Source organism: Malaya genurostris, chromosome 2 (genome assembly GCF_030247185.1).
Source record: "Malaya genurostris strain Urasoe2022 chromosome 2, Malgen_1.1, whole genome shotgun sequence".
Lineage (NCBI taxonomy): Eukaryota > Metazoa > Arthropoda > Insecta > Diptera > Culicidae > Malaya > Malaya genurostris.
In genome coordinates, this window is record NC_080571.1 from 125,816,250 (window position 1) to 125,841,590 (window position 25,341).

Here is a 25,341-nt window from a genome sequence, read left to right on the forward strand (position 1 = left end):
ACTCGTCCATCGGTTCGTTCGATCATTGTGCAACATAACACTGATCGACAGGTAAAAGTGGCAAACGCGAATCAACGCCTACAGTTTTTTTTCGCTGTGCACATTCCACGTCTCGTCGTGCTGCGGATGTGGTGAGTAGCGTTGAACATATTTATTTTTCCGAAACTTTATTTTCAGAACATTCGTACGGACCCGAGTTCGGCGCTCAGTTATGCTTTGATAGTCGCCCAGAGAAGTTGTCTTTGGAAGACACTCCTGATTCAAACCTCGCGCGCGCATTTCTTGCTTTTCTTTTTATTGACTTTCGACTTCTTACGGGTGCCGGTTTATGTTGAAATATCAAATCACGAAATTAGGATCTAATGAAATATTTGATATTTTCTGTACTGTGCTATCCTCCTATATAAGGAAAACGACGAATGTGTGCATGTTTATATAGAGTAAACTTGTTTTAAGATGATAGTGAATGAAATAAATATAATTGATGCGTATAAAAATATCTGTTAATCTGTAACCAATGCTACTTTTTGTTATTCAATGTGAAAAGTGTAACTTTGCTTAGAAGTGAAATCTAGTTCAATTTTGCGCAACTGGAGTTTACCAAAAACCTACAAAAACCTAAACCTACACATTTATAAGTTTGGCGATTCGAACCAAACCACTTTCGACAAAAAAACGTGTCATCTGGGTGACGTGTGAGCAGTTTAGAAGTGAATTTGAATGACAAAACGTCATCAGTGTCGTCGAATTACGCACATGTGCTTACACGCAAATAAAAATATTCATTGATAAGAGAACTACAAAACATCAAAAGAACTGCTTGGTTGAAAGTATTCTACGCAGAGAAAAGTTCCAAAAAGGTAACCAGCGTGAACTCACACTTATCGTTATTTGCTAACACAATTTTCATTCTCTTTTGCCCACACTTGACTCACTTGAGTGGACTTGGCACAGCAGTTGCAAATAATGGCTCTTTTGGAAAGCAATAACATAGGTATATAATAAACCAAAATTTGAAACTAGTTTCGGTACGTTTTCGGCCTGTTTTGTTGTGCATTCTCAGAATGGGTCATTACAATAGAAACTTGTAGTGAATAGAAACTGATTTAATTATTTTTAGCGCTTCTGATCTTAAATATATATATATGTATGTATATATATATATATATATATATATATATATATATATATATATATATATATATATATATATATATATATATATATATATATATATATATATATATATATATATATATATATATATATATATATATATATATATATATATATATATATATATATGTGTATATATATACATACTTTTAGCATCTTAAAGATAATCTCACTATATCAAAACTCTGTCGAACTTTATCACTCTTTGTATTCATTAGTTGAGCCAATATGTTTGAGCAAATAGAGTTTTGCATACATTCAATCTTCATATTTTTGAAGCTTTGTTGTTATGGTATGGTACGTAGGCAATGATCGTTCGTCGAAATTCGATTCACCCTTAAATTCATACTGTTGCATACTGTTTGACAACATATTACAAACAGTAATGTAAAGCTTAAACTTAAGACGTAGATCTTATCTATAGAGAGATATAGTTCGGCAGCAGAAACATAATTCATACATTTAAGGGTCAATGTAAGCATTTTGTCGTAGTAGTTGACGGCACATCGGCTCATTTGTTCAAATAACGAAAAAATGTAACGATCACAGGGCTAGAAACTGGACGGAAAAGTTTTGAGTAAGAAAGCGAATATACTGATTCATTGAATTCCGTAAAGTTCATAGAAATAATTGGTAGTGTAATTATGTGAGCTTCTCATTCAGTGAAGGTGTGTCTAATGACGTCATTAGTGCTGATAATTAAAAAATAACACGAGTGTAGTAGCGCATGAGTACAGATTTCGTTTTGAATGTTTGACTATTAGTGACGACAGCATCAGCTAATATAACATACATACATCCTATACCTTACAATTTTCCATTACCGCAATCTTACAAACCGCGACCTGATAAGATTGGATAAAATACCATAAGACTATTACCGTCGTGCAGAACGATAAACTCATGATAAGTAATCATTTTATCCAGTTTATTCATACAGGTACCCATATCTTGAAAGTAGATGTATGATTTGGACTTACCAATTCAAAGCACGTGAGATAGAGGTTCGTCACTTATGTGTCGTAAGCTTATTTTATACGCAGCATTTGTTTTCGGTGACCGTAGGAAAAAAAATTAACAAAATCTTTACTTCAAATTACTGTCAAATTAAATTCAAATCAATGTTACTTCATGTAGTTACGTGAACTTGTAGAAGAAAAGCGGTAATCGAGCGCATGGCTTTCTTCATTAGAACAGCTCTCGAACCTACAAAAAGTTCGGATAAAAAGGGAATGATTTAGATTAAGCAACTATCTACACTTGAAAGGCATCAAACATTTTCCGTGTACTTTTAATCTGAAAGAAAGTACCCATGTAACAGAAACGGAACTTTTTGAGACCCTGAACGAGAATGTTTTTCAGATACTTTAAAACTTTTCGTTGCTTGTACCAAGTCAGAGCCAAGTTGCTGTCAAATGTACATGCCAACAGATTACGTAATTGAACATGTACAATTCTTTAAATGTCTGTACATGCATTTTAACCCTTCGTAATCTTAAACTCATCATATAAGTTTTATTGAAAAGCGCATCGCATTTTCCTGCGGTATCATGTAGAGAGTGCTATCATATGTTCCTCGGCGTGCACTTTTGAACTACTACTATGGCCCTTATTACCGGTATCACTACACGGTGAAAACCAAGTGAAGTGATTGTGACCCTTATTATCGGCATCACTTAACGGTGAAAACCGAGTGAAGTGAGTTTAGGTCCTCAGTACGGAAGTCGCTTCAAAGGCAAAAGTAAATATTTGGATGAACTTGATGTCATTATGAACATCACGCCACCAACATTTCGTTGAAAAAATGAGTTTTTTCCACTACAGTGATCACTTCACTACGCGTGATACTGGTAATAGGGAAAATCAAGTGAATTGACATGTAAGTGAAGTGAATGTGAAAGTGGACGTGAGAACGGTAATAAGGGCCTATGCTTATATTCACTCACAACCTAGTTATCTAGTACCGCTCTGGGGACGTGCAGCAAGCTCTTTTCTGAAAAAATTACAAACTCTTCAGAATATGTGCCTTAAAACAATGTTTAAACAATGACCTTTTAGACATTTTTGTTGCACTCCGACCAATAACTTAATTATGTGACCTGCAAATCTTATTGTTCGTTCATGGCACTTCGCATGCCACGACTCATAGTAACATACAGTTTTCAACTCTAAACCATTTGTACGTGACGCGTTGTAATGGCAACTTGCATTCGAACAACCACTACTCAGGGCCAAAAGCGAATTCTGTTTGTTGATCCTACAAAATTTAATGCTCTTCCTTTTGACATACATCATTTCAATATACGTACCATATTTAAATCTAGACTGAAGAACTACTTCTGATAGAGATTGAATAGAATTTTTATACAATAATATATATATATACATATATATATATATATATATATATATATATATATATATATATATATATATATATATATATATATATATATATATATATATATATATATATATATATATATATATATATATATATATATATATATATATATATATATATACATATATATATATATATATATATATATATATATATATATATATATATATATATATATATATATATATATATATATATATATATATATGTATAAATTAAACGTCAATTTTATAATTTAAGATATTTAACAAACATCCCGTACAAGGAAATTCAGTTTCACTAATAGTTAATAGTTAATAGTTAATTAGTTGATTACACATCCTAGAATTAATTGTTTTTTATTCTCAGTTTTTCTTGTTTTTTGTTAGTATTAATATAGCCAGTGTTAATCAACTGAGATTAGTTACGTCCACTACCAGGAGGCTCCTTGTGAAACTTTTTGGTGTGGGGGAGTGTTGTGGGCAATTTTAAAAAATGACAGTGTGCAATTTTAAACACATTTCCCCCAATACTTCTGGAACCCGAATTTGGATCCAATGAGTACGAATCCGGAGCTTCCGGAACAGGGAACTGGGAACCGATTTAGCCGAGGACAGTTCATTTAGTAAAAAAAAAATATAGCCTGCAAATTGAAATAATTTCGAACCAAATCTAGAAGAATGTTTGCCTGTTTTGCATCGTCGCTTTAAATGACGATGGGCAACTTCCGATAGTTCTGAAACCAGAAGTACAAAATTTAGACAGTCAACACTTAAAATATAGAAAAGTTCCCACTTCTCAATGGACATCATCCTCCTTTAGTTTTAAGATTTCTGATTCTAGTGCATGCTAAACGCTAACTATTAATCAATATTGAATTAGTAACCTTTTCCGCCATGATATAGTGTAACTGTCACATCTTTTTAGATTTTTATTAGATTCCTTGAGTGATTAATTTTTATATATTTTTAATGTTCGCTCTTTAGGTAGCAACTGCTGAGTAATATTCGATAATGTAACGAACTAGTGAGCAGTGAAGGGATTTTATACATAGTACATCTGTGGAGTGCTTATCCACTCTCGTTTCAAATTCTTAGTTTTGTAAAGCTTTTGCGAGTGATGTGTTACTTGAATGTCAGTTAGTTCATCGAAATCAACACCGATATCTTAAACACCAGTCGCCCTGTCTACCAAAGATCCTTATAGAAAGTATTAAAGCACTTTTGACTGAGTATTTATGCTGTTTTGGATTGATGAATTAATGTTTTTCTTTTTTTGAATTCAATATAAAAAAATCTAAGAATGTTCATGACGTTTCTCGTATGATACAGTGCAATACACTTACTACCTAACAATGCTTAAAATTAGTTTTGAGCTTGAGCGACCACAACTGGTTGCTACTCCGTTACTGATCGGGATTAGTTAAAATTGTTCAGATAATTCTTGGATAAACAGACCTGGGATTGGCAAATCATCCTTCAATGTACATCTTCTGGTAATCCCAGAGTTCTTTGATCAGCGCCGGGCAGGCCCAAATGTAAATCGACTATTTTCTGGGAAGAGATGTTAGTCCAACACTTGTTGTTACTAGACGTCTTATATACTACTGCACACTACACAAGTTTCACGGGGGAAGGAAATTCACATGCAATAACATGGAAGTAGAAAAAATACCAAATAAAACTTTTCTACGAAGCTATCCGGAAATTGATAAGTTGAATGAAGTTAAAGTTAGTTAGTTAAATTGGTAAAATAGAGTAATCAGTTGTGAAACGTTGAAAAAATCTGAGAACTGAAAGGAAAAAGAAACTCCTGCGATTGTCGCCTTTTACGACATGGAAGCAGGAACCCAGTTGATCTATTCGTGGTGAAGTTTTTTCCGCCGGATTCCACACGGCATCCAGGCTGGTGCTGTCCGAAGAAAAATAATAGGTACTACTAATCTCTTAGTGGACTCCAGCCCCTTATTTAACGATGTTTAAAATTAGTATTTACTAAAATTCGATATGCGTATAATCAAATACACTATATATCAATATGAATCACTCTTGCGATTCACGAGAGACATCACAGTAAAGTGCGGTGGCAAAAAAGGTTACTAATACACTACAAATTTTTTAATGCACATATGACAGCTTTCTCAATCCGTACATTGAACTAAACAACTCCAAATATATCAAATATTGCTCGATATGCACTGCACGAAAAAACAAGCTGTAAATACGGTTTAGAATTGCAATCTGATACTAACTCGGAAGAGAACACATTGTTTTATGAAAATCCCTATTTATATAAATGTGTGTGAAATGTGCACGCAGAACTAAACAAATTAATATTTATGCTAATTCCAGAATTTTACCAACATTTTCGAATTAAATTCTTGATTTGAAAAATAATTCCATTTGTATTTATGTTTGCTGTGATAATGACTACGGTTCCAGTGAAAGAAATACACAATATCAGGTTGTTTAATATATAAATAAATTCTTCAAAGCAAGATAATTTAGTATAATAAAACATAACTTGTGATTCGTCTCAACGAGAGCTATCAATTATAGTAAAAGTAATATAAAGTGTATGACTTTTTCTTATGTTACTGTATTGCACTTATCATACTATTTAATAACATTTTTTCAGTGCTAAACAAACTTTTTATTTGTCGAATTTTGGAATGGTTCGTCTATTGAGTGAAACTCAACTACTTTTTAAAAAATAAAAGTCAAAATTGAAATTTGACTTAAAGGTTAAACTATTCGTAAAACAGTTCACATCAAAGGTCAGATCGCTTTGTATATGAAGTTATAATTCATAGACAATTTATAAAAATGACAATTTTTTTACATTCTACCTTTCCCTGAAAGAAAATATAATCTGCAGTTAATTTAAATTCAATGTCATAAGCGCAATGAAAAAAATATCGCAATCACAGTAACTTGTAATACACCGTTCATTTCATTTTAATTTGGTAAATATATTCTATATATCAGAAGATCGCCCTCATAGGCTGTAGGTTTCGTCTTTTCAGCACTATTCATAACATTCACGAGCAAAGTTGAATACTGCTTTATAACTCTTGAAAGTGAAGACGACAGGTCTGAAAGAGCGTAATTCTACATTATTCATACGCGATATTTACTTCGTCAGAAAAAACACACTTCAATATAAAAAAGTTCACACCTCTATGGGGGCATCATGCTTAATTATTTTTGACATTTCACTTTTAGGTGCACGCTAAACGCAAACTGCTTAACATGACTGAACTAATAGCCTTTTTTCGTCACGAGATGGTGTTACTGTGATGTCTTTTTCGATTTGTATCGGATTCGTTAAAGTGATCCATATTGATGTATAATATATTTGGTATAATTTTACTAATCTAGTTATACTATAAATGACAACTACTTTTCTTTTGTTTGTAACGCAATAAAAGATACGTGCAACACACGTAGATTAAAAATCATGTAAATGAACTCGATATATACGAGTGAAAAGGATAATCCTGTTTACAATTGATTGAATACTATTCTCATTGCTTCAGATTTGAGTCATTTAAGTAAAATCAAGTCAGTCGGTGAATTGCGCCATACAAAGAAGTACATCAAGAATTGCGTCGTACAAAGAAGTAAGCCATATGTGAAGTTAATATTTTTTTGTTGTCTAGATTATTTTGTAACGAAATAACCATGCGAAAAATTTCCAGTTAGTACTGTGTTGTTTGTTGATAAACCGTGTTCATGTATAAAGCGGTAACATAAATTCGTATATAAAAAAATCGCCAAATAATCTTAATGCGAATCGTCTAATATGAATCCGTTCAAGCTGAAATCGATTATCTTATACGATCTTGCTTTGGTTTATTCTTTGATTCTGTCCATCAGCATGACTACGACCATTTTTTCCCTGCATTTAATTTAGGTGACTGATTTGCCTCAAAGACCTGGGGACTTTTTTTTCTGCCAGGCGCTCTTTTGCTACGTTGCTGCACGACGTTTATAGTAGAGTGGTTAATTATTAGAAAATTCAATGCATTTATCGGTATTCACCAATGAAATTTTCCTTCTGTTCAAAGATGAGATCACTAACAAGCAGTTCTGCAAATACCATTGGATTTTCCTTATGTCTAGTAAGGTTATGCAATAACCAACTTTTCAATAGTGGCTCGGATGATCGTTTAACATATACCATTCGAATCAGTTCATCGAGATCACAAAACGATTTATGCTGGTAGTTTGAATGAAGAATATATCACGACTCAACAAGAGTTGAAATATAAAACAATACTTACCCTATTACTTAAATTTACAGGTCTCGATAACTAGGCAATCGAAGTCCCGTTGTTCTTATTCACTTGCAACATGTTTCCGAAAGTACTAAATGTAATAGTCGAAAAAGTTCTAAACGAAATGGCAAACCATTAATTCCGCGCGGATATAGATAGATAAATTTGACTTACGACTGATTTTCAAAAGGAATGTACAAAAGCATTTTTGCATGTACAGGGTTGCGCAAGGGAACCTGGCACATTCTTTTTGTAAAAATAGGTTCGGTCTGTCCTTAAATCAGATAATATGAGGAATTATCACTCACTACTTCTTCGACGGCACGGTTAACTCAGCGCGCTATACTTACATGTTGAAAACATTTTTTTAACCCAAATTGAAACGGAAACGTCGTCACAGTCGTACGTGGTTTCAGCAGGATGAAGCCACGTGCCATACCTAAAAAAACGTTGGCAATTTTTCGGAAAAAAAACTTCCGAAAGCGAACCATTTCCAGAAGCACTGATTTTCCGTGACCGGCACGATCGCCTGACTTATCGTGGACATTTATTTATGGAGCTATTTAAAAAAGTAATCTTTTACATCAACTAGCCCAGGACCTTGGACGACATGCGGGACAACATGTTCGTCTGGAAATTACCGAGATTGATACCGACACGTTCAAAATAGTAGCCAATAATTTCTCGAAACGACTTTACTTTTACTACTTTTTATTGCTGGTTAGTTTTTTCATCTAGCACTTCGGAGCTTTTGTAAATTTACAAAATAAATGTTTCAGGTTCCTTTGCGCAACTCTGTACTTCCTACAAATCGTTGTAACTAGGAAACTGTGGCTTGTGAAAACGATGAAGTTTCAAGAACTAGAAAACTAACTAAAAAAATTAATTTAAATCAAATGCTTCTTTATTTTTTTCGCCATTTTTTTCAAAACTGTTATGGATCATCCGCTGTCTATACCTAATGGATAATCCGCGAAGGGTAATGGATCATAAAAATGATCTTTTATGGTATGAATCCCACGCGTTAGAAATTCCGTTTGCCAAAATCTGACATTTAACTTTCTACATTCAAAAATTTGAAGAGAAAGAAACAAAACGTCTTCCACATTTCTGAATTTCAGCGCTCTCTTGATCTTGGCACCCTAGGCGACCGCCTCCTTTGCCTATGCCTTTATCTTGCCCTGCTTGACGTAAATTTGATTAGTCCCTTTTTAACAACGAAGAAGTTACAAGTATTTACAATACTTCTATTTTTCGATGAAAAGTAGCCAATTAAACAATAGAATATGCAAACTGAAAGCAATACATTTTCTGTTGGCACTCTTCCTCTCCTAGTCGTAACCGTTCCTGAGATATATATATATATATATATATATATATATATATATATATATATATATATATATATATATATATATATATATATATATATATATATATATATATATATATATATATATATATATATATATATATAAATAAGAACTACTACTTTAATTGCTTATATTGTGTTATACATAATCTACGCAACGCCTAAAATATTTTGGTTTATCCTACCTATGATTATAGCGAACAGTGATTCTGCCATCTTCTTTAACAATTTCACACTACTATTTAACAGTAAACTTATATGACCGACGCATGATTAAACTACAATCAATTTGAAAATAGTAATTCGCTGAATACCCTCAACAAAATTCGGCTTAAAGTAAGGGGAATTAACCATAACACGCACACTGCAATGTCAAAGCACTTCCAATAAAGCCGACCTTGACTTTCAGTCGTGTCCGGCAGTCTAGCGGTAAGCATCTACATAAGTTACTACAGAAAACAAGTAACATGCAATATCGAGTAAAATCAAGTTTGAACGCCCAAACAATACATATGTCTGCAAAATCAACATCAACGATCGTGTGAAGCCGGTTCAGTTATGAAATATTACATAAAGTTTGATGGAGTTAAGCGCTTGAATTGATACTGTCGAAACCTATTCCCGATTTTAATTTTATTTCGATTAACATATACGACTTTATCTAGTCTCAATAACATATTCTCCTTTGATACGAAACAGCAAGGTTCGTGTGAAGAATCCTGGATTAATTTCTGGTTTCTCAAACAACAACGGGCTTTGAGCATATTTCCGAAGCTATGTGTTTTTTTTGTGCGAATTTTCAAAGTTTTAATTTTATTTCGGTAACTTATTTTTGATCAGTTTGTAACCGAGAAATTCAGTGATTGCTATTATCACCTAACCACTTGCGTGATTAGCGACAGAACAGTTGTATAGTCTGTTTAAAATCGATTGTCTTTTCGTTGTAGCATAATAGAAAAAATGGAACCAACGAAAATGCAAACAATAAATGCGTTGGAAAAGTGTTTCCATCCACAGTAAAGAGCAGCATGATACATGAAATTTCACATTAGATGCGAAGCACAAATTCAAAAACGAATTTCACTGTCAAGCGATTCAATTTTAATGAGGTATTTTCAAATGCGCCTGCCATTAAATTCGTGGTAGCACATTGAAAAAAACTGTTTTAATCCACCTAGTGGTGTAATGATGCCTTTCTCATATCAATCATACTATCATATATAATACTGTGGTATTCTTCAAAATAATTTTCTTCGATTCTTAGAAGAATAACCGAAATCGGTTTGTTTGACCGTCTACTGATAAAAACTATCAATTGGAAAACATTTGAGGTCGATTTAGAAATTTTTTTAAGTTTTTTCCCCATTTTCAGTAATGGTATACAATTTTTATCCCAATTTACCCTATATTTCCGGATCCGGAAGTCGGATCCGAATGAAATTCAGGAATTACGTATGGGACCACAGGACCTTTCATTTGAACCTAAGTTTGTGAAAATCGGTCGCGCCATCTATGAGAAAAGTTAGAACATATATTTTCTTATTTTTGCACATTTTACCCCATAACTCCCGAACCGGATCTAAATGATAATCAGGAATTTTGTATGGGACCACAAGACCTTTCATTTGAATCTAAGTTTGTGAAAATCGGTTCAGCCATCTCCGAGAAAAGTTAGTGCAAAAAAACGATACATACACACATACGCACATACACACACATACACACACATACACACACAGGCATTTTGCGTACTCGACGAACTGAGTCGAATGGTATATGAAACTCGGCCCTCCGGGCCTCGGTTCAAAAGTCGGTTTTCACAGTGATTGCATAACCTTTCTATATGAGAAAGGCAAAAATGGCTATTAAACCACTTATTATGTTTGTAAAATAATATGTAAGAATAAATGAAATATTCTTGTTTTATTCATGCTTCATATACGTTCTGCATTCGCAATACTCAGGCCACTTATTCATAACTAGCTTATGACAAAAATTTGTGTACATTGCTTTTTCGTTATCACTGGGCGCGACAATCTATCGATAACCATCTGAGATAGTGCTGATTTATATGTTACCATTTTTTTAAATCTGTGTTATTGATAGATTAATTCACTATATCAGGAAGCCTGCGGCTTTTTGAATGTGCGGCGCTCTATTTTTATTTTATTATGTAAATTAAAAGTTTTAATACGTCAAGAAAACATTGGTGGCTCTTTAAAAACATTGATATTTTGTAAATTGTAATTTTTGCCTTTCTCATATAGAAAGGTTATGCAATCACTGTGTAAACCTATTTTTTATAACTCATAAACTTCGATTCAAATTTTATTTTGATCCAACTTCCGGTTACGGAATTACAGGGTGATAAGTGTAAAAATCACAATATTAAATATGTTCCCCACTTTTCACAGAGATGGCGTTACCGATTTCAACAAACTTAAATTTAAACAAAAGGCCTCATGGTCTCATACAAAACTTCAATATTTCATCTGGATCCGACTTCTGGTTCCGAAATTATAGGGTAAAGTGTGTTAAAAATTTGATACCGTCACTTAAAGCGGAAAAAAACAAAACACGTAGAAAAATTCTAAACTGGCCATCGAACTATTCCAATCGGTAGCCATTACCAGAAGACAACCAAATAAACCGATTCCGGCTATCTTGATTCCCGGCTTCTGGTTCCTGAAGCACCGGAAATAGTGGTTATATATTCCAAAATGGAACTCACTTTTCTCAAAGATGGCGTTGCCGATTTGAACAAACTTGGATTGAAATGAAAAGTCCCTTGGTCCTATACAAAACTTTCAAATTTCATCCAGATCCGAATTCCGGCTCCGGAATTGTTGGGTAAAATGTGTTAAAGATTTCATACTCTCACCTAAAGCGGCGAAACAAAACACATAATTTTTTTAATTGGCCTCTGAACTACTGAAGTCATTATCAGTAGGCAACCAAACAAACTAATTCCCGCTTTTTGTTTAACGACGGTAGATAATAGTCATATTTCAAAAAATGATTTCACTTACTTTCCTCAGAGATGGCACAACCTATTTTCCCAATCTCAAAAAACAATCATCAAAATGTGAATAAAAACTAATAGAGTTTGTACGTCTTGTTAGTTAGTTAGCCCATACGAACCGACTTCGATTATACCGGTTCTCGGGATTCGGTGCCGTAAGTTCCTACAATAGTGGAAGTCACTTCGTGGATGGCCTAACCGGTCAGAGAACTATTTCATTCAGTAGCTTATACTAGTTAATTCCACACTTGCGATTGAAACTGTTGTACTAATCAATGATACAAGAAGATGTTCTATATGAAACGTTTTCGGCGTACAGAGATGTTATTAAGCCTGCAATTGTCGAAAATAAGACGTCATGTTGTGTCAATAGCCTTTACACGGAATATTGGTTAGACTGATTTTTAGTTGCAAGTCATTTAGATAAAATGAAATGTTCGACTCTTTTCAACGGAATGTTCTATACTTTCCTTCCACAACTATCCAATATGGCACAATCGGACGGTATTGTGGAATACAATCCTTTGAAATAAGACCTGAGTGTAGAGTTTAAATTATTACATAGATCGCTAAAATGTTTCACTTATACCTATAACAGCTGAAACTTAACTCCTTTAGCTGGCAATATAGCCTAAGCTGCTAGGGGTGTCCCGTTCGGCATTCGGTCATTAATATCATTTGGCATAACGCCGGTTGGCATAATGGTTATTTGGCATAATAGTCATTTGACCATTAGGTCATTTGGCATAATACCATTTGTTATTATAATAATTGGACTGATAATGTTTTAATCTAATGTAAAATTTCGTTCGTGTTTCGATCAAGTGATGTTTTGCAAGGAAAGCTCGAGCGAAATGTGTGAATTTTTTATTCGGTTCAAATATTTCGATGATATTAGGTGAAATAGCACTATTATTTTTTTATTTTTCAACTGCTGTAGTCAATAGCACTCTATCATTTTATATAAGAAGCTCACATAGTGCTAGCACAATATTCTGTTTGTCATAGATGATTCGGTTCGAGATCTGTTATGCCAAATGATCACTATGCCAAATAACCATTATGCCAAACGTGGTAGCCCCAAGCTGCTATGCCATCAATCGGCGTCATCTCAATTGAGGTGACGCAAACCAAAAAGAAGAAGAAATAAAATGACATCGAACAAAGTGAAAGTGCCCAAACGAATTTATCGGTACGCGATCTTGCCAAGAAACTAAAAACACCGCAAAGTAACGTATTTTATGTTTGCAAATTATTCGACCAGGGTTTGGCTGTGGATCGAAAGCCATCATGGACAAAAATCCCAAACTTCCTGTGCGAAATGTGACTCACAAAGTTGGGATCATCCGTACAAAACAGAAAATTAGAGGCAAGGACTGAAGGCGTATGAAATGGAAAAGGTATGATGATAAGGAAAAACTCCACTGCAAAAATTTGTGCTAAGGAGCCACCGTTTTTTGCAAAAATACTATAATGGACGACGAAAACTTCGTGTTCGGTGACTTTAAACAGCTTCCGGGTATGGCTTTTCATAAAGCAATATGAGCATTTCTAGATGAAGAAGGTGTCCGAATTCCCGAAAAAGTATTTGATTTGAAAGGCCATATGTAGTTGAAGTCGAAAGTTTGAAACTTTCGTTTCTACCAGTACCATCATAAAGTATGTTTAAAAAAAGGATTTATAAGCATGGTTTCATAAGCAATGTTCATATAAAGCGGTGATGGCAGCTAACTAAATCTGAACGGAGCATCGATTTAGTACGATGTGCTATACTGGCATTTTAGGAGATCACCCTCAACTGTGAAAAATGTGCACCTGACTGATTTTTAAAAATGTAGCAAAATTCACAAGATTGATTAGTTATTTCTAGAATCAATTGAAAAACAGAGACAAAAGTATAATTCCATTCATTTTGGTTTACATAGCAATTGAACGATCGACTCAGAATGCTAGTTTCAAAATATGTTAATCTGATCGACATACACATTCGCGCGTAATATCGCATGAATTCTAGATCACACCAAACTCAATTAACGCGTGCAATATTGACTTTTCACAGATGCCACCTCAGAATTCAGTCGAACTGAATTCGAAGCCGGACACCGAGAACACCACTAAGAAGATTCAAAATGGTAATGCAAACACGACTGCGAAGAATGTGGAGCCTCCGACGACATCAGTTATCGTTCCCCCCGACGGTGGATGGGGGTGGGTAGTGATGATAGCATCATTCCTGTGTAATACTGTCGTTGATGGTATTGTGTTTAGCGCTGGTATGTTCCAAGATCCAATTCGACTTGATTTTGGTGTTGGAAAAGCTGAGGTAGGTTCAGTTGATTTATCTTTACTAATAATTATCTTTTAAACTAATGTATTTTAGGTTGCCCTAGTTAGCTCTCTGCTGAGTGGATTCTATCTGATCACTGGACCATTTGTCAGCGCTTTGGCTAATCGATGGGGATTTCGCCCTGTTACTATCCTTGGTGCCGTAATAGCATCTATCGGCTTTGCATTATCCTATTTTGGCAACAGTCTTGGATATTTGTACATTACCTATGGTGTTATTGGAGGAATAGGATTCTGCTTTATTTATGTGCCATCTGTGATTACCGTTGGGTATTATTTTGAGAAGTGGCGTGCACTGGCAACTGGAATCGCTCTTTGTGGTTCAGGAGTGGGTACATTTGTATTCGCTCCACTCAGCTCAATGCTAATTAATCAGTTTGGATGGAAAGGAGCTCTCTTGGCTCAATCCGGAATCATACTGTTATGTGCTGTGTTTGGATGCATGTTCAGGCCGCTGCAGCCAGTACAGGTAACTATCACTAAGGATGAGCATACTCCCGCAGAGAAGGGAACTTTGTTGGGCGAAGGATTGCCTGTAGTATATACTAAATCACTGCCAGAAGGCCGATTTGCTTATTCTGTACCGAATAGTTCCCACAGTACGTGGATGGGTGCGAGTCCCAATACTCAATATCCAACTGCTGCTGAAGTATTTCGAGGTAGTGGCCATAATTTGGAACGAAGACCATCGAATCATTCTGGTTTATTGACGAATGAAAATTTTCAAACTACAACAAAGAAACTTGAACAACTTTCGAAAATGCAAAAGAAACTCTCAGGACAACTAACACCAGAAGACACAATACACGCTCCCAGATTCCCGCTTCCTCACCATGAACTAAATACTGTCGGAGAAGCCGCTGAGGAAGAAGAAATTGAAAATGGTACATTGTTACCTGGCGAACAGAAGGCAGTTCCTATTGTTACATCAACGGCGACTCGTCAGCGAAGTCAGACTGTATCTGGTCGAAGGACAAACGACTCGGGACCAGGATCTCGTCAAGGTAGCCGTCGTGGAACTTTGACTGACGGAACCCGTCCGATGTATCGAGACGACATTTTTTTCACTGGATCTCTTGTACGCATACCGCAGTATCAATCGCATACTTCTCTAGGATATCACATGTCTGTTACACGTCTGCCAACGCAAAATGATGTCGAAGAGGATGAGGATCAGACATGTAAAGTATGTCCAGAAGCAGTCAGACGTACGTTAGCCACCATGTTAGATATGACACTATTAAGATCTCCTTCTTTCATGCTGCTTGCCATTAGTGGATTTTTCACCATGATGGGATTCTTTGTACCTTTTATGTACATCACCCAGAGAGCTGTTTCGGGTGGCATGGATCCTCAAATTGCTCTGTTCATCGTTTCAGCCATAGGTATATCAGTTACAACAATGGTATATAAAATAATCAACTAATTCATACATTTTACAGGTATATCGAATACAATTGCTAGGATTGTGTGTGGATTTTTGAGCTCATTCAAAAGCGTTAATGCTTTACATCTTAACAATGTTGCAATCACGATGGGAGGAATCGCTACAATGCTAAGTGGAATGTATATCAATGAAGCTTTCCAATTCACATACGCTGGTATTTTCGGAATTGCAATAGGTAAGGAAGAATAACTATCACTATCAGTCGGTGTTGAACAGTCATTCGCACCACACACGAATAGCCCTCGGCTCCTGGAAAAAAATTCTGGCTACCTAGAGTTGCATCGACTTATGGCTTCAGTCTTTTTCAAAGCTACCTGAATCACTAAAAGTCTTTTTGAAAACTAATAATTAGCTAAACTTTTTTAAGGCTGTAATATTCTGTACTAAAATGTCGTTTTCAAGACTAATCAATGCATCAACCTAGACCAAAGAATTATTCTTCGAGCTAATCAGTCTTTCTTAAGGCTACCACCAAACCAGTCTTTATCAAGAACTATCTAAACTAGGAGTCTATTTTAAGACTAATTTAGCCTAGTTAATTTATATTCTTCAAAAATGCCTGTGCCCAACCGCAAAGTCCGCAACCGTTGTCTAACAATATTTACAATATTCTTCCTGAATCTGATTGTAGCGACATAGAAGAACATTCTTCAAAATACCCAAAATGGATGCATGTCGTTCTGGGAATAAACAACAATATATGCCTCAAGTGACAGTGATGACCTCGCACTTCAATACATTTCGTTCTGAGCTTTCTACTTTTCTTCCGGAAGGGAAAGTCTCATTTTAAATCGGAGCTATTTTAAAAGGGAGTCAGTCATTTCGCCGAAAACCATTTCAAAGAAAGCCATTTCACCGAAGGGGTTATTTTGCTGAATGAAATTTCTTCGAATGGGCCACCTCAGCTTAAACAATACATTCTGTCATAGGCTACTAGATAACTACAAAGTTGCTGGGCTAGTCCAATTAAACGAACATTTCAACAGCAACAATCGCCTTCTGAATCTTTGCTTCCTCAGTCAGGAGCTTTCGTGTTTCTGCTTTTAAGTGCGGCACCTCCACCACTTGTCAAAATCTTTCGTCATCATCCGCCTCTTCTAATATCTATAGAATGAACTTACCTACTAGAACTTAACAGATCGGCTGAAAAGTTCGTATCGTTTCTATGAGAGGGCGCCACTAGAATTAAATCCATACCATTTTCAGTTAGTACCAACCTTCAAAAGATACGTGTATAAATTTGACAGCTGTCTGATTATTAGTTTGTGAGATATTGCATTTTGAGTGAAGCTACTTTTGTTATTGTGAAAAAATGGAAAAAAAGGAATTTCGTGTGTTGATAAAACACTACTTTTTGATGAAAAAAAGTGCCGCCGATACCAAAAAATGGCTTGATGAGTGTTATCCAGACTCTGCATCGGGCGAAGCAACAATTCGTAAGTGGTTTGCAAAATTTCGTACTGGTCATATGAGCACCGAAGACGATGAACGCAGTGGACGTCCAAAAGAGGCTGTTACCGATGAAAACGTGAAAAAAATCCACAAAATGATTTTCAATGACCGTAAAGTGAAGTTGATCGAGATAGCTGACACCCTAAAGATATCAAAGGAACATGTTGGACATATTATTCACGAATATTTGGATATGAGAAAGCTTTGTGCAAAATGGGTGCCGCGTGAGCTCACAATCGATCAAAAATAACAACGAATTGATGATTCTGAGTAGTGTTTGGAGCTGTTATATCGAAATAAAACCGATTTTTTTCGTCGATATATAACAATGGACGAAACATGGCTCCATCACTTCACTCCGGAGTCCAATCGACAGTCAGCTGAGTGGACTGCACGCGATGAATCGAACCCAAAGCGTGGAAAGACTCAACAATCGGCCGGTAAGGTTATGGCGTCTGTATTTTGGGATTCGCATGGTATAATTTTCATCGACTACCTTGAAAAGGGAAAAACCATCAACAGTGACTATTATATAGCGTTATTAGAGCGTTTGAAGGACGAAATTTAAAAAAACGGCCTCATTTGAAGAAGAAAAAAGTTTTGTTTCATCAAGACAATGCACCGTGTCACAAGTCGATGAAAACCATGCTGAAATTGAACGAATTGGGCTTCGAATTGCTCCCTCATCCACCGTATTCTCCAGATTTGGCCCCCAGTGACTTTTTCCTGTTTTCAGACCTCAAGAGAATGCTCGCTGGTAAAAAATTTAGAAGCAATGAAGAGGTAATCGCTGAAACTGAGGCCTATTTTGAGGCAAAGGAATGCTACAAAAATGGTATCGAAAAGTTGGAAGATCGCTATAATCGCTGTATCGCCTCTGATGGCAATTATGTTGAATAATAAAAACGAATTTTGGCAAAAATATGTGTGTTTCTATTAAACGATACGAACTTTTCAGCCGAACTGTTACTATGTGAAGTGAAGCTACCATCAATTTAATATCTTGCCAAACCTCGATATGATGCAACCAATTACCTTCTTCCTATGGCTGTTTCCGAAAAGCGAACAAAAAGGGTTGGGCGGATATGTTAGCAGATACCCTAACACCTATTTCGCGAGAAAAAAGATGCTTTTCCAACCATAATATCCAGTGCATGGATAAAGCATCTCGCTATACATGCTTGAAGCCGCCTAATGGTTTTTTGAGAAGGACACGTAGGACTCGTGTCAAACCTTCAGAAGGAAACAAGTTTCCTTCAAGTGATTTGAGCAGGCTGAATTTAGGAATTTTGAAATTTTGGAATTTTAGAAATTCAGGATTAGATTTTTAGTATTTTAGATATGATAATTCTGTCGTGTTAGAACTTTTAATTCTTGGAACTCACTTTTATCTCTTTCTTTGTTTTTAGTTTTAGACTTCCAGACTTTCCGTTTTTCGTATTTTTTGTTATTTAATTGATGTATTATGATTATGTTTATAATTTGAGTCAACTTCAAGCACTTTAACTTGTACGACCTATGTGGCATTATGGCATCCATTTTGCTTCTGCTATTCTCTTGCTATCACTTTTCCCTATCACTTTTGCCTCTACGACAATTATTTCTAGCTATACCATTTGATCAAGACTTAGACAATGAAGCATTCCGTAAACGTTTATCATCAATTTTCCTTATTCCATTATATCTATTCCACATTCTCACTGTTTATTCTGTATATCAGTGATTTTCTTTCTACCTTGGATATATTTATTTACCTTCTAGAAGTCTATTATCTGTTTCTAACTACCCTATTTTCTTTTACAAATTGCTCTCGATCGCTTTTCTGATCTACCGTTTCTATGTGTTATCTTTTATTAGTGTTTTTCTCGGTATATTTTTTTTTGATTCATTGTTTATTTTTCATTTCTTAGAACTGTTTGTACCTTTTAAGTTCTACTGCCCTTCTAAACTCTCTTCCCCTCTTGCGATTGAAATTTTGCTTGCCTTATATTGGCACTGAATATTACTTTGATACTCGTTCATACCACACATTTGAAAAAACTTCAATTTTGATCTATTTGTGGTTATCCCAAACCACTGAAAAGTTTATCATAAATTGCTAACCATATTTCAGAGAGTATGGAGACAAAATTATGATGCAGCGTTAAATACAACACAATACAGACGTATTCACGTCAAAAATCATGCCTTTCTCTGGTCATTCAAACAGTTTCATGAAAACATTTTTTTCATTAGGATAATTTCTGACACGAATTTTGGCTGATTTTCAACACAAATTCATTCAGATTGTATTGGTTAGTTCAGAAAAGCATGATTCAACGCTTACGTCGCATATTCGACAACATTTTCGTGATTAAAATTATCAGCAAAAATACATTTGAACTTGATCATTGGTTATATTCTAAAAAAAGTGCGGATAGCGAAAAATGCGTGAAGTGACAGTCACTTGATCTTCGAATTACATTCACAACCTTAGAGTAGCTTTCAAACAAACCCAAGCTTGTAGAAATCGGTTGAGCCAACTCGGAGGAAATTGAGCGGAGAGCGAATTGATATAACAGTTGATCGGAGTTATTGATCTTCGAACTTGATGCGAATTGTTTCGTTTGGCCATAAATAACGCTTACGAAAAAAATGATCAATGAAATCTATCATTTGCGGTGCAATTGCTCACATGATAAATACAAGTACAAAGAACACTTATTATAATCAAATATGCGTATTGCTTCCATTTTTTAAATATTTTATCAAACAATAAAATATGGTCTAATAATGGAGTGTTAATAGCAGCATAATACTAAATTTAAAATGATTTGATGATGGAAAGAAGTCTTTCTATCGCTATTAGAAACAAATTGTTTACGTTAGCACTTTTTTAGTGTATTAACTATGCGGGTAACCAGTGATGATAATTTCTTGAAACTAATCTTTCACTCGTCTTCGTATTGCCCTGTTGAAATATCCATTTTAAGGGCATGTCTTTCTCTTCTTAATATACAACAACATTTTGTAATATTCCCACGTAATCAACTGCATTCATGATGCCTGGTACGCGGTAAATAACAACGCCGAACTAATAGACGAAAGCGTGAATAGAGAATCATTATCCCCACAAAATCTAAATGGTAAGCTTTTAGGTTTGGAGTGATGAGCCGTTTCAGATCCCTTTCGAGTCAATAAGCAAGTGAAATACTTTTTGAATTAAACGTTGAGAACAGATTCGTATGTAGATATAAGTATAGGCATAAGCTTTTGCTATTTTACGAAAAAATGGACTCAAAATTTTATCACTCTCTCATACGAAAATTTTGGATAAGGAATCTAAAATAAATCGTGTTCTCGTCAAATCATCCGGTGTTTTGGCATTAAAAATGCCTTACTCTTCGCTATACGGGGCCGGGTGTCAATTAAAAGTTTCAAAAATAGCCGCGTAACCGTTTTCTGTCATAATTTTGAACGTTAATAATTCAGTCATTTGTTGATGGATTGATATAATTTAGCAACCAATCGATTCGGAAACTTTTAACTTAAACATGTGTGCAACGTCGTTTCAGTGTTTAAATAGCATACTATTGAAAAAATGGTTAGAATCGACCTATGTTTTCATCTACCAATCTCAGTTGTACAAAATGACGTCAATTTCTTGTTCGGCATAGGAGACTTTGCGTCATGCATTAAAAGACCGCATCGTTCTGCGTAGTATGAAGAGAAATCTATAAATATATGCTGCAAAACATGTCTTTGCCTAGTTGAAACAAGTAGCTCGTCTAGTGAGGTGATGACTGGTTTGTATATGCGTTCGCTCGCTAGATTGTCGCTTTTGCTTACTCTTCAGTATACGAGGCTGGGTGTCAATTTAAAAATGCAAAATTAACAGAGTAACCTTTTTTTGAACGCTTATAATTCAGTAATTTGTTGATGAATTCATATAATTCAACTACCAATCGATTCGGAAACATTTAACTTAAACTTATGCGGTCACGTCATTTAAGTATTTCAATTGCATACCATTGAAAATTTGGTTTGAATTGACCTATGTTTTCACGAACCAATGACAGTCGCAGTGAATGATGTCAAACTCTCGTCCGATTTGAGCAGTATGATCCATAGCACAAAAGGGAATCTATGAATATATGCCCGAATACCTACACGAATGGATTTACCTCATTTAACTTGATTTGAAAAAGTTTAAAATGTTTTAATGTGTCAACGGGCAACGGCACACTGAAATCTCCATTTACATACTAACAACACTGTAACGCGCAAATAGATTCAGTATACAGTTTTGTTCTGATAATCATAGGTATTTCTTTATCATTAAATGTTCCTAAACACACAACTATCTATCTCTGCATAATTCCTCAGGCCCAAATAATAATCGTGTAACCTAATTGCATAGTTAGAAATTGATTTAGTCTTATAAAGCATAATATTTAGGTCTAATCTTGCTTCCAAGAATCTTATAGAAGGGATCCAGACTAAGTGTAGCAAAAACAGTGCAATGCAATGCAAATCGTTATGCAGTATCGAATTGTACAAGCTGTTGTCCCACCAGGAAACGCTTTAAAAGATTCGGAACTTAGTACAAATAAGTTGCAGTAGAATTACCAGATGCAATAAAATATAGTATTAGAGATAAACTCAAGATAAGCTGATCTGCCAACATCTGAAGTAACAAAATATGTTCTGCGGATTGTGTCACATATTTTCTTCCTTGTATTGCTGTCATTCTATTTTCAGACACTTTTCGAAGATTATCGATGCTTTTCAACGAAGAATAATTTAAATTACACTATTACTGAGTTTATTGGTTGACAGTTATTCACATTTTCACATTCACATTTTTCGATCGAAATATATAATCTCTAATCGCTGTTTAAAAAATGATTAAGTTTGTACCTTCTCTGTCTTGAAAAATTTTATGATATAAAATCGTTTCATTTGTCCAGATTTACATCTTGAGGTTGTTCGTATCCAAAATTGATATTTTAAGTAACTTTGAAATCATCATAATTGACAAAAATTTTCAAATGTAAAAATTTGTTGAAGGCATTAAAATAGAGTAGAATCCATTGTTCTGAAAGAATCTAATTGTCAATTTGATCATTCGCAAAAAAATCTAAACACTAAAAGTAGAGTAAGTTTGTAATTTGTCTCTGTTTAGTGAATCCATCATTATCTTCATTTCATTTTTAATGTAATCGTGATCGGTCGTGTCTTGCATACAACCCTCTAATTTTTTTCAAAGAATCTTTTAACTGGAGTCATTTGAGTCCTTCATGATAGTTGTAAATTGTGTAATGCTATATCAATTTTCCTGATTATCCATGTTTCTCTCTAGCATGCTTTTCGGCGCTTCGTTCAATCCTGGTTGTCGATTTGATGGGCTTAGAAAAACTTACCAATGCATTTGGTATTTTATGTTTATTCCAAGGCTTAGCAGCAGCAATTGGTGCACCTATTGCAGGTATATGAACAAAATCATTTAAAATTTCCTAAAATAGACTTATTTTCGTATATTACAGGTTTTTTCACCGATCTTACCGGAAGTTATAATGTATCATTCTATATTAGTGGAGCTCTAATTACGATTTCAGCAATTCTTTGCTATCCATTGAGCTACGTCAATAAATGGGAGAAAAACCGAGCAGCAAAGAAATCTTTAGCAACTGTGTAAAAAACAAGTTCGCCAAACTGAAGACGCATTCGCATAGAAAGTTTGTGATGATTCTGAATTTCTAATCTGCACTTCAATCAACTGAACAATGATTTTTACATTTTTATGTGTACCTAGGAGTAATATCGGGTCCGAAGTACTTATCAAATGAAATAAGAATGCCAGTTATTGTATCCACAGAACACATCCGTACAATTTCGTACATTACAAGATTGACAGTGCTTTGTTATAATAATTATTTTTACACGCTAAGAGAAATCGCTTTAAATTTCATAGACTCATAGACTGTTACGTAAGCAAGAATATATGTAATTCGAATGCTACATTAAGTGAAACTAAACATTGTTAATTCAAACATATGTCACAGCTAATGATGATATACAGCAATTGTGGTGCTGAAACATTTTTGTTTGAGATTTACTATTTATTTAATAGCTTTAATAATAATAGTTTTCATTGGGGCTTACACAAATACTTTTGTTGCCTTCTAAAGGTATTCTTATACTGAAGTATCTGTGTCAACCCTAATCTTCACGAATAAATAATAATGTGCCATGCGTATGGCACTACAATTATATTTTGCTTCAAAATTTTCAAGAACAGTTCCTAGTTTTGGAATAAGGTTTTTAGTACAGTTCATAAAACGCGGTTCTTCTCACCACAACAGCTGGTCTTTTCAAATACATATTTTTCCGTTCTGCTGCTTCATATTTAGAACCACATTTCTGTGATGTCAGCATATGTACATAGATAATTGGTTTATATATTTGATGATATTATAAAATAAAATATTAATTAATAAACATATTTACAAATAGGTCAAGATAATCCTAAGATAACAAAGTTTCCTGTTTAATATTCAACCGAAAATGTAATTGTTTCTGTTTCAGAAAATCGTTCGAATCTTTGGACTGCCGAAAAAATAAGATAAAAGTCGTTTACAATCGTCAGCCAGAACTACAAGGAATTGTCACATTATGCTTGGGACGGCTAGTCAGTTTAACTCCGGAATAGTTTTGTTCGAACTATGGCTTGTGTGTCTGGATTTGAAACGTTTGGGTGTTCGATTCAGGGTGCAAACGGTTTCGGCACCGCTTCAGTCAGCTCTATGTTTTTAAACGAAAACGGGATTAGTGTGAACTAGAGATGAGAAACACAGTTCATTTCAAAGAACCATTCAGAACTTGATAGTTCTACCAAAAGATCGAGTTTTCCTGAATCGTTCATTCGTTCTTCCGAAATTTTGAATGTTTCTACAAAAACCGTACGAGAGCAAATAATTTTTTTGATAACGAACTCTTTAATAGTGAATAAAGTGACTTTTTGCCTGTATTTAGAAAGAACAATCGTTCACTTTCTTGTACTTATTCAGCGATCGCTAAATATAAACAATATTTACTACGTCCGTTTCGAGAAATTCAGTTATTCATACATTTTCGTATAGAATTAAATCACTTTTATTTCTTTCGAACTGTTGCTCAAAAACAATGTCGTTATATATCTAACGATCACTGTGAAAACCAATGTTTGAGCTGAGGTCCGGAGGACCAAGTGTCATATACCATTTGAATTCGTTTATCGAGATCATCAACTATTTGTATGTGTATGTGTGTATGTATGTATGTAGCATTTTAGTGAACTTAATGTTCTCAGAGATTGCTGAACGGATATTCAAAAGTTTGATTGAAATACAATGGATTGTTGTCAAATCAAAACTCTTTTTCCGGCTCCAATTTTCGGTTCCGGAATTACAAGGCTTCAACTTTCAACTCTTTTTTCCGGAGCCAATTTTCGGTTCCGAAACTTGATAGTTTATATTCTGTTCCTTATCCCCATCGGAATTCAGGATTACTTGTTTTATTTTCCTGATTGTCGGGTTGCTTGTTGCTTTTGTATGTCTAGAATGACACTGTGAAAATCGTTATCGTTTGAACTCACCCGATAACTGGTCAAAGCTATGTTGTAGGTTGAATCATTTAACCTACTGTCTCCTTTTGAGTTTTCCGGAAACCTTGATAAAACGTCTGCGATGGTGTTTTCGGTTCCCTTGCAATGGACAATGTCATAGTCATACTGTTGCGAGAAAAATATCCATCTAGTGAGTCGTCCTTTAAGTAGTTTACACTGTTTCAGAAAAACCAACGTTTTATGATCCGTGATTATTTCGATGTGTCTCCCTACTATCCT

At 34.7% G+C, this 25,341-nt stretch overlaps 1 protein-coding gene across 3 annotated transcripts; it reads left to right on the plus strand.

Annotated features, from left to right (window-relative positions):
• The first annotated feature begins 225 nt into the window (after positions 1–225).
• Positions 226–23,997, plus strand: LOC131430600 (monocarboxylate transporter 12). Of its 3 annotated transcripts, XM_058595687.1 has the most exons (7): positions 226–860; positions 958–994; positions 14,292–14,555; positions 14,613–15,963; positions 16,021–16,200; positions 22,819–22,944; positions 23,003–23,997. In XM_058595687.1, the coding sequence occupies exons 3-7, from the start codon at positions 14,292–14,294 to the stop codon at positions 23,152–23,154; spliced, it is 2,073 nt and encodes a 690-aa protein (XP_058451670.1). In that variant the 5' UTR covers positions 226–860; positions 958–994; the 3' UTR covers positions 23,155–23,997. The 3 variants fall into 3 exon arrangements, with proteins under 3 accessions (XP_058451670.1, XP_058451669.1, XP_058451668.1); XM_058595686.1 differs by lacking the exon at positions 958–994; XM_058595685.1 differs by lacking the exons at positions 226–860; positions 958–994 and adding an exon at positions 13,463–13,632.
• The last annotated feature ends 1,344 nt before the right edge of the window (positions 23,998–25,341 follow it).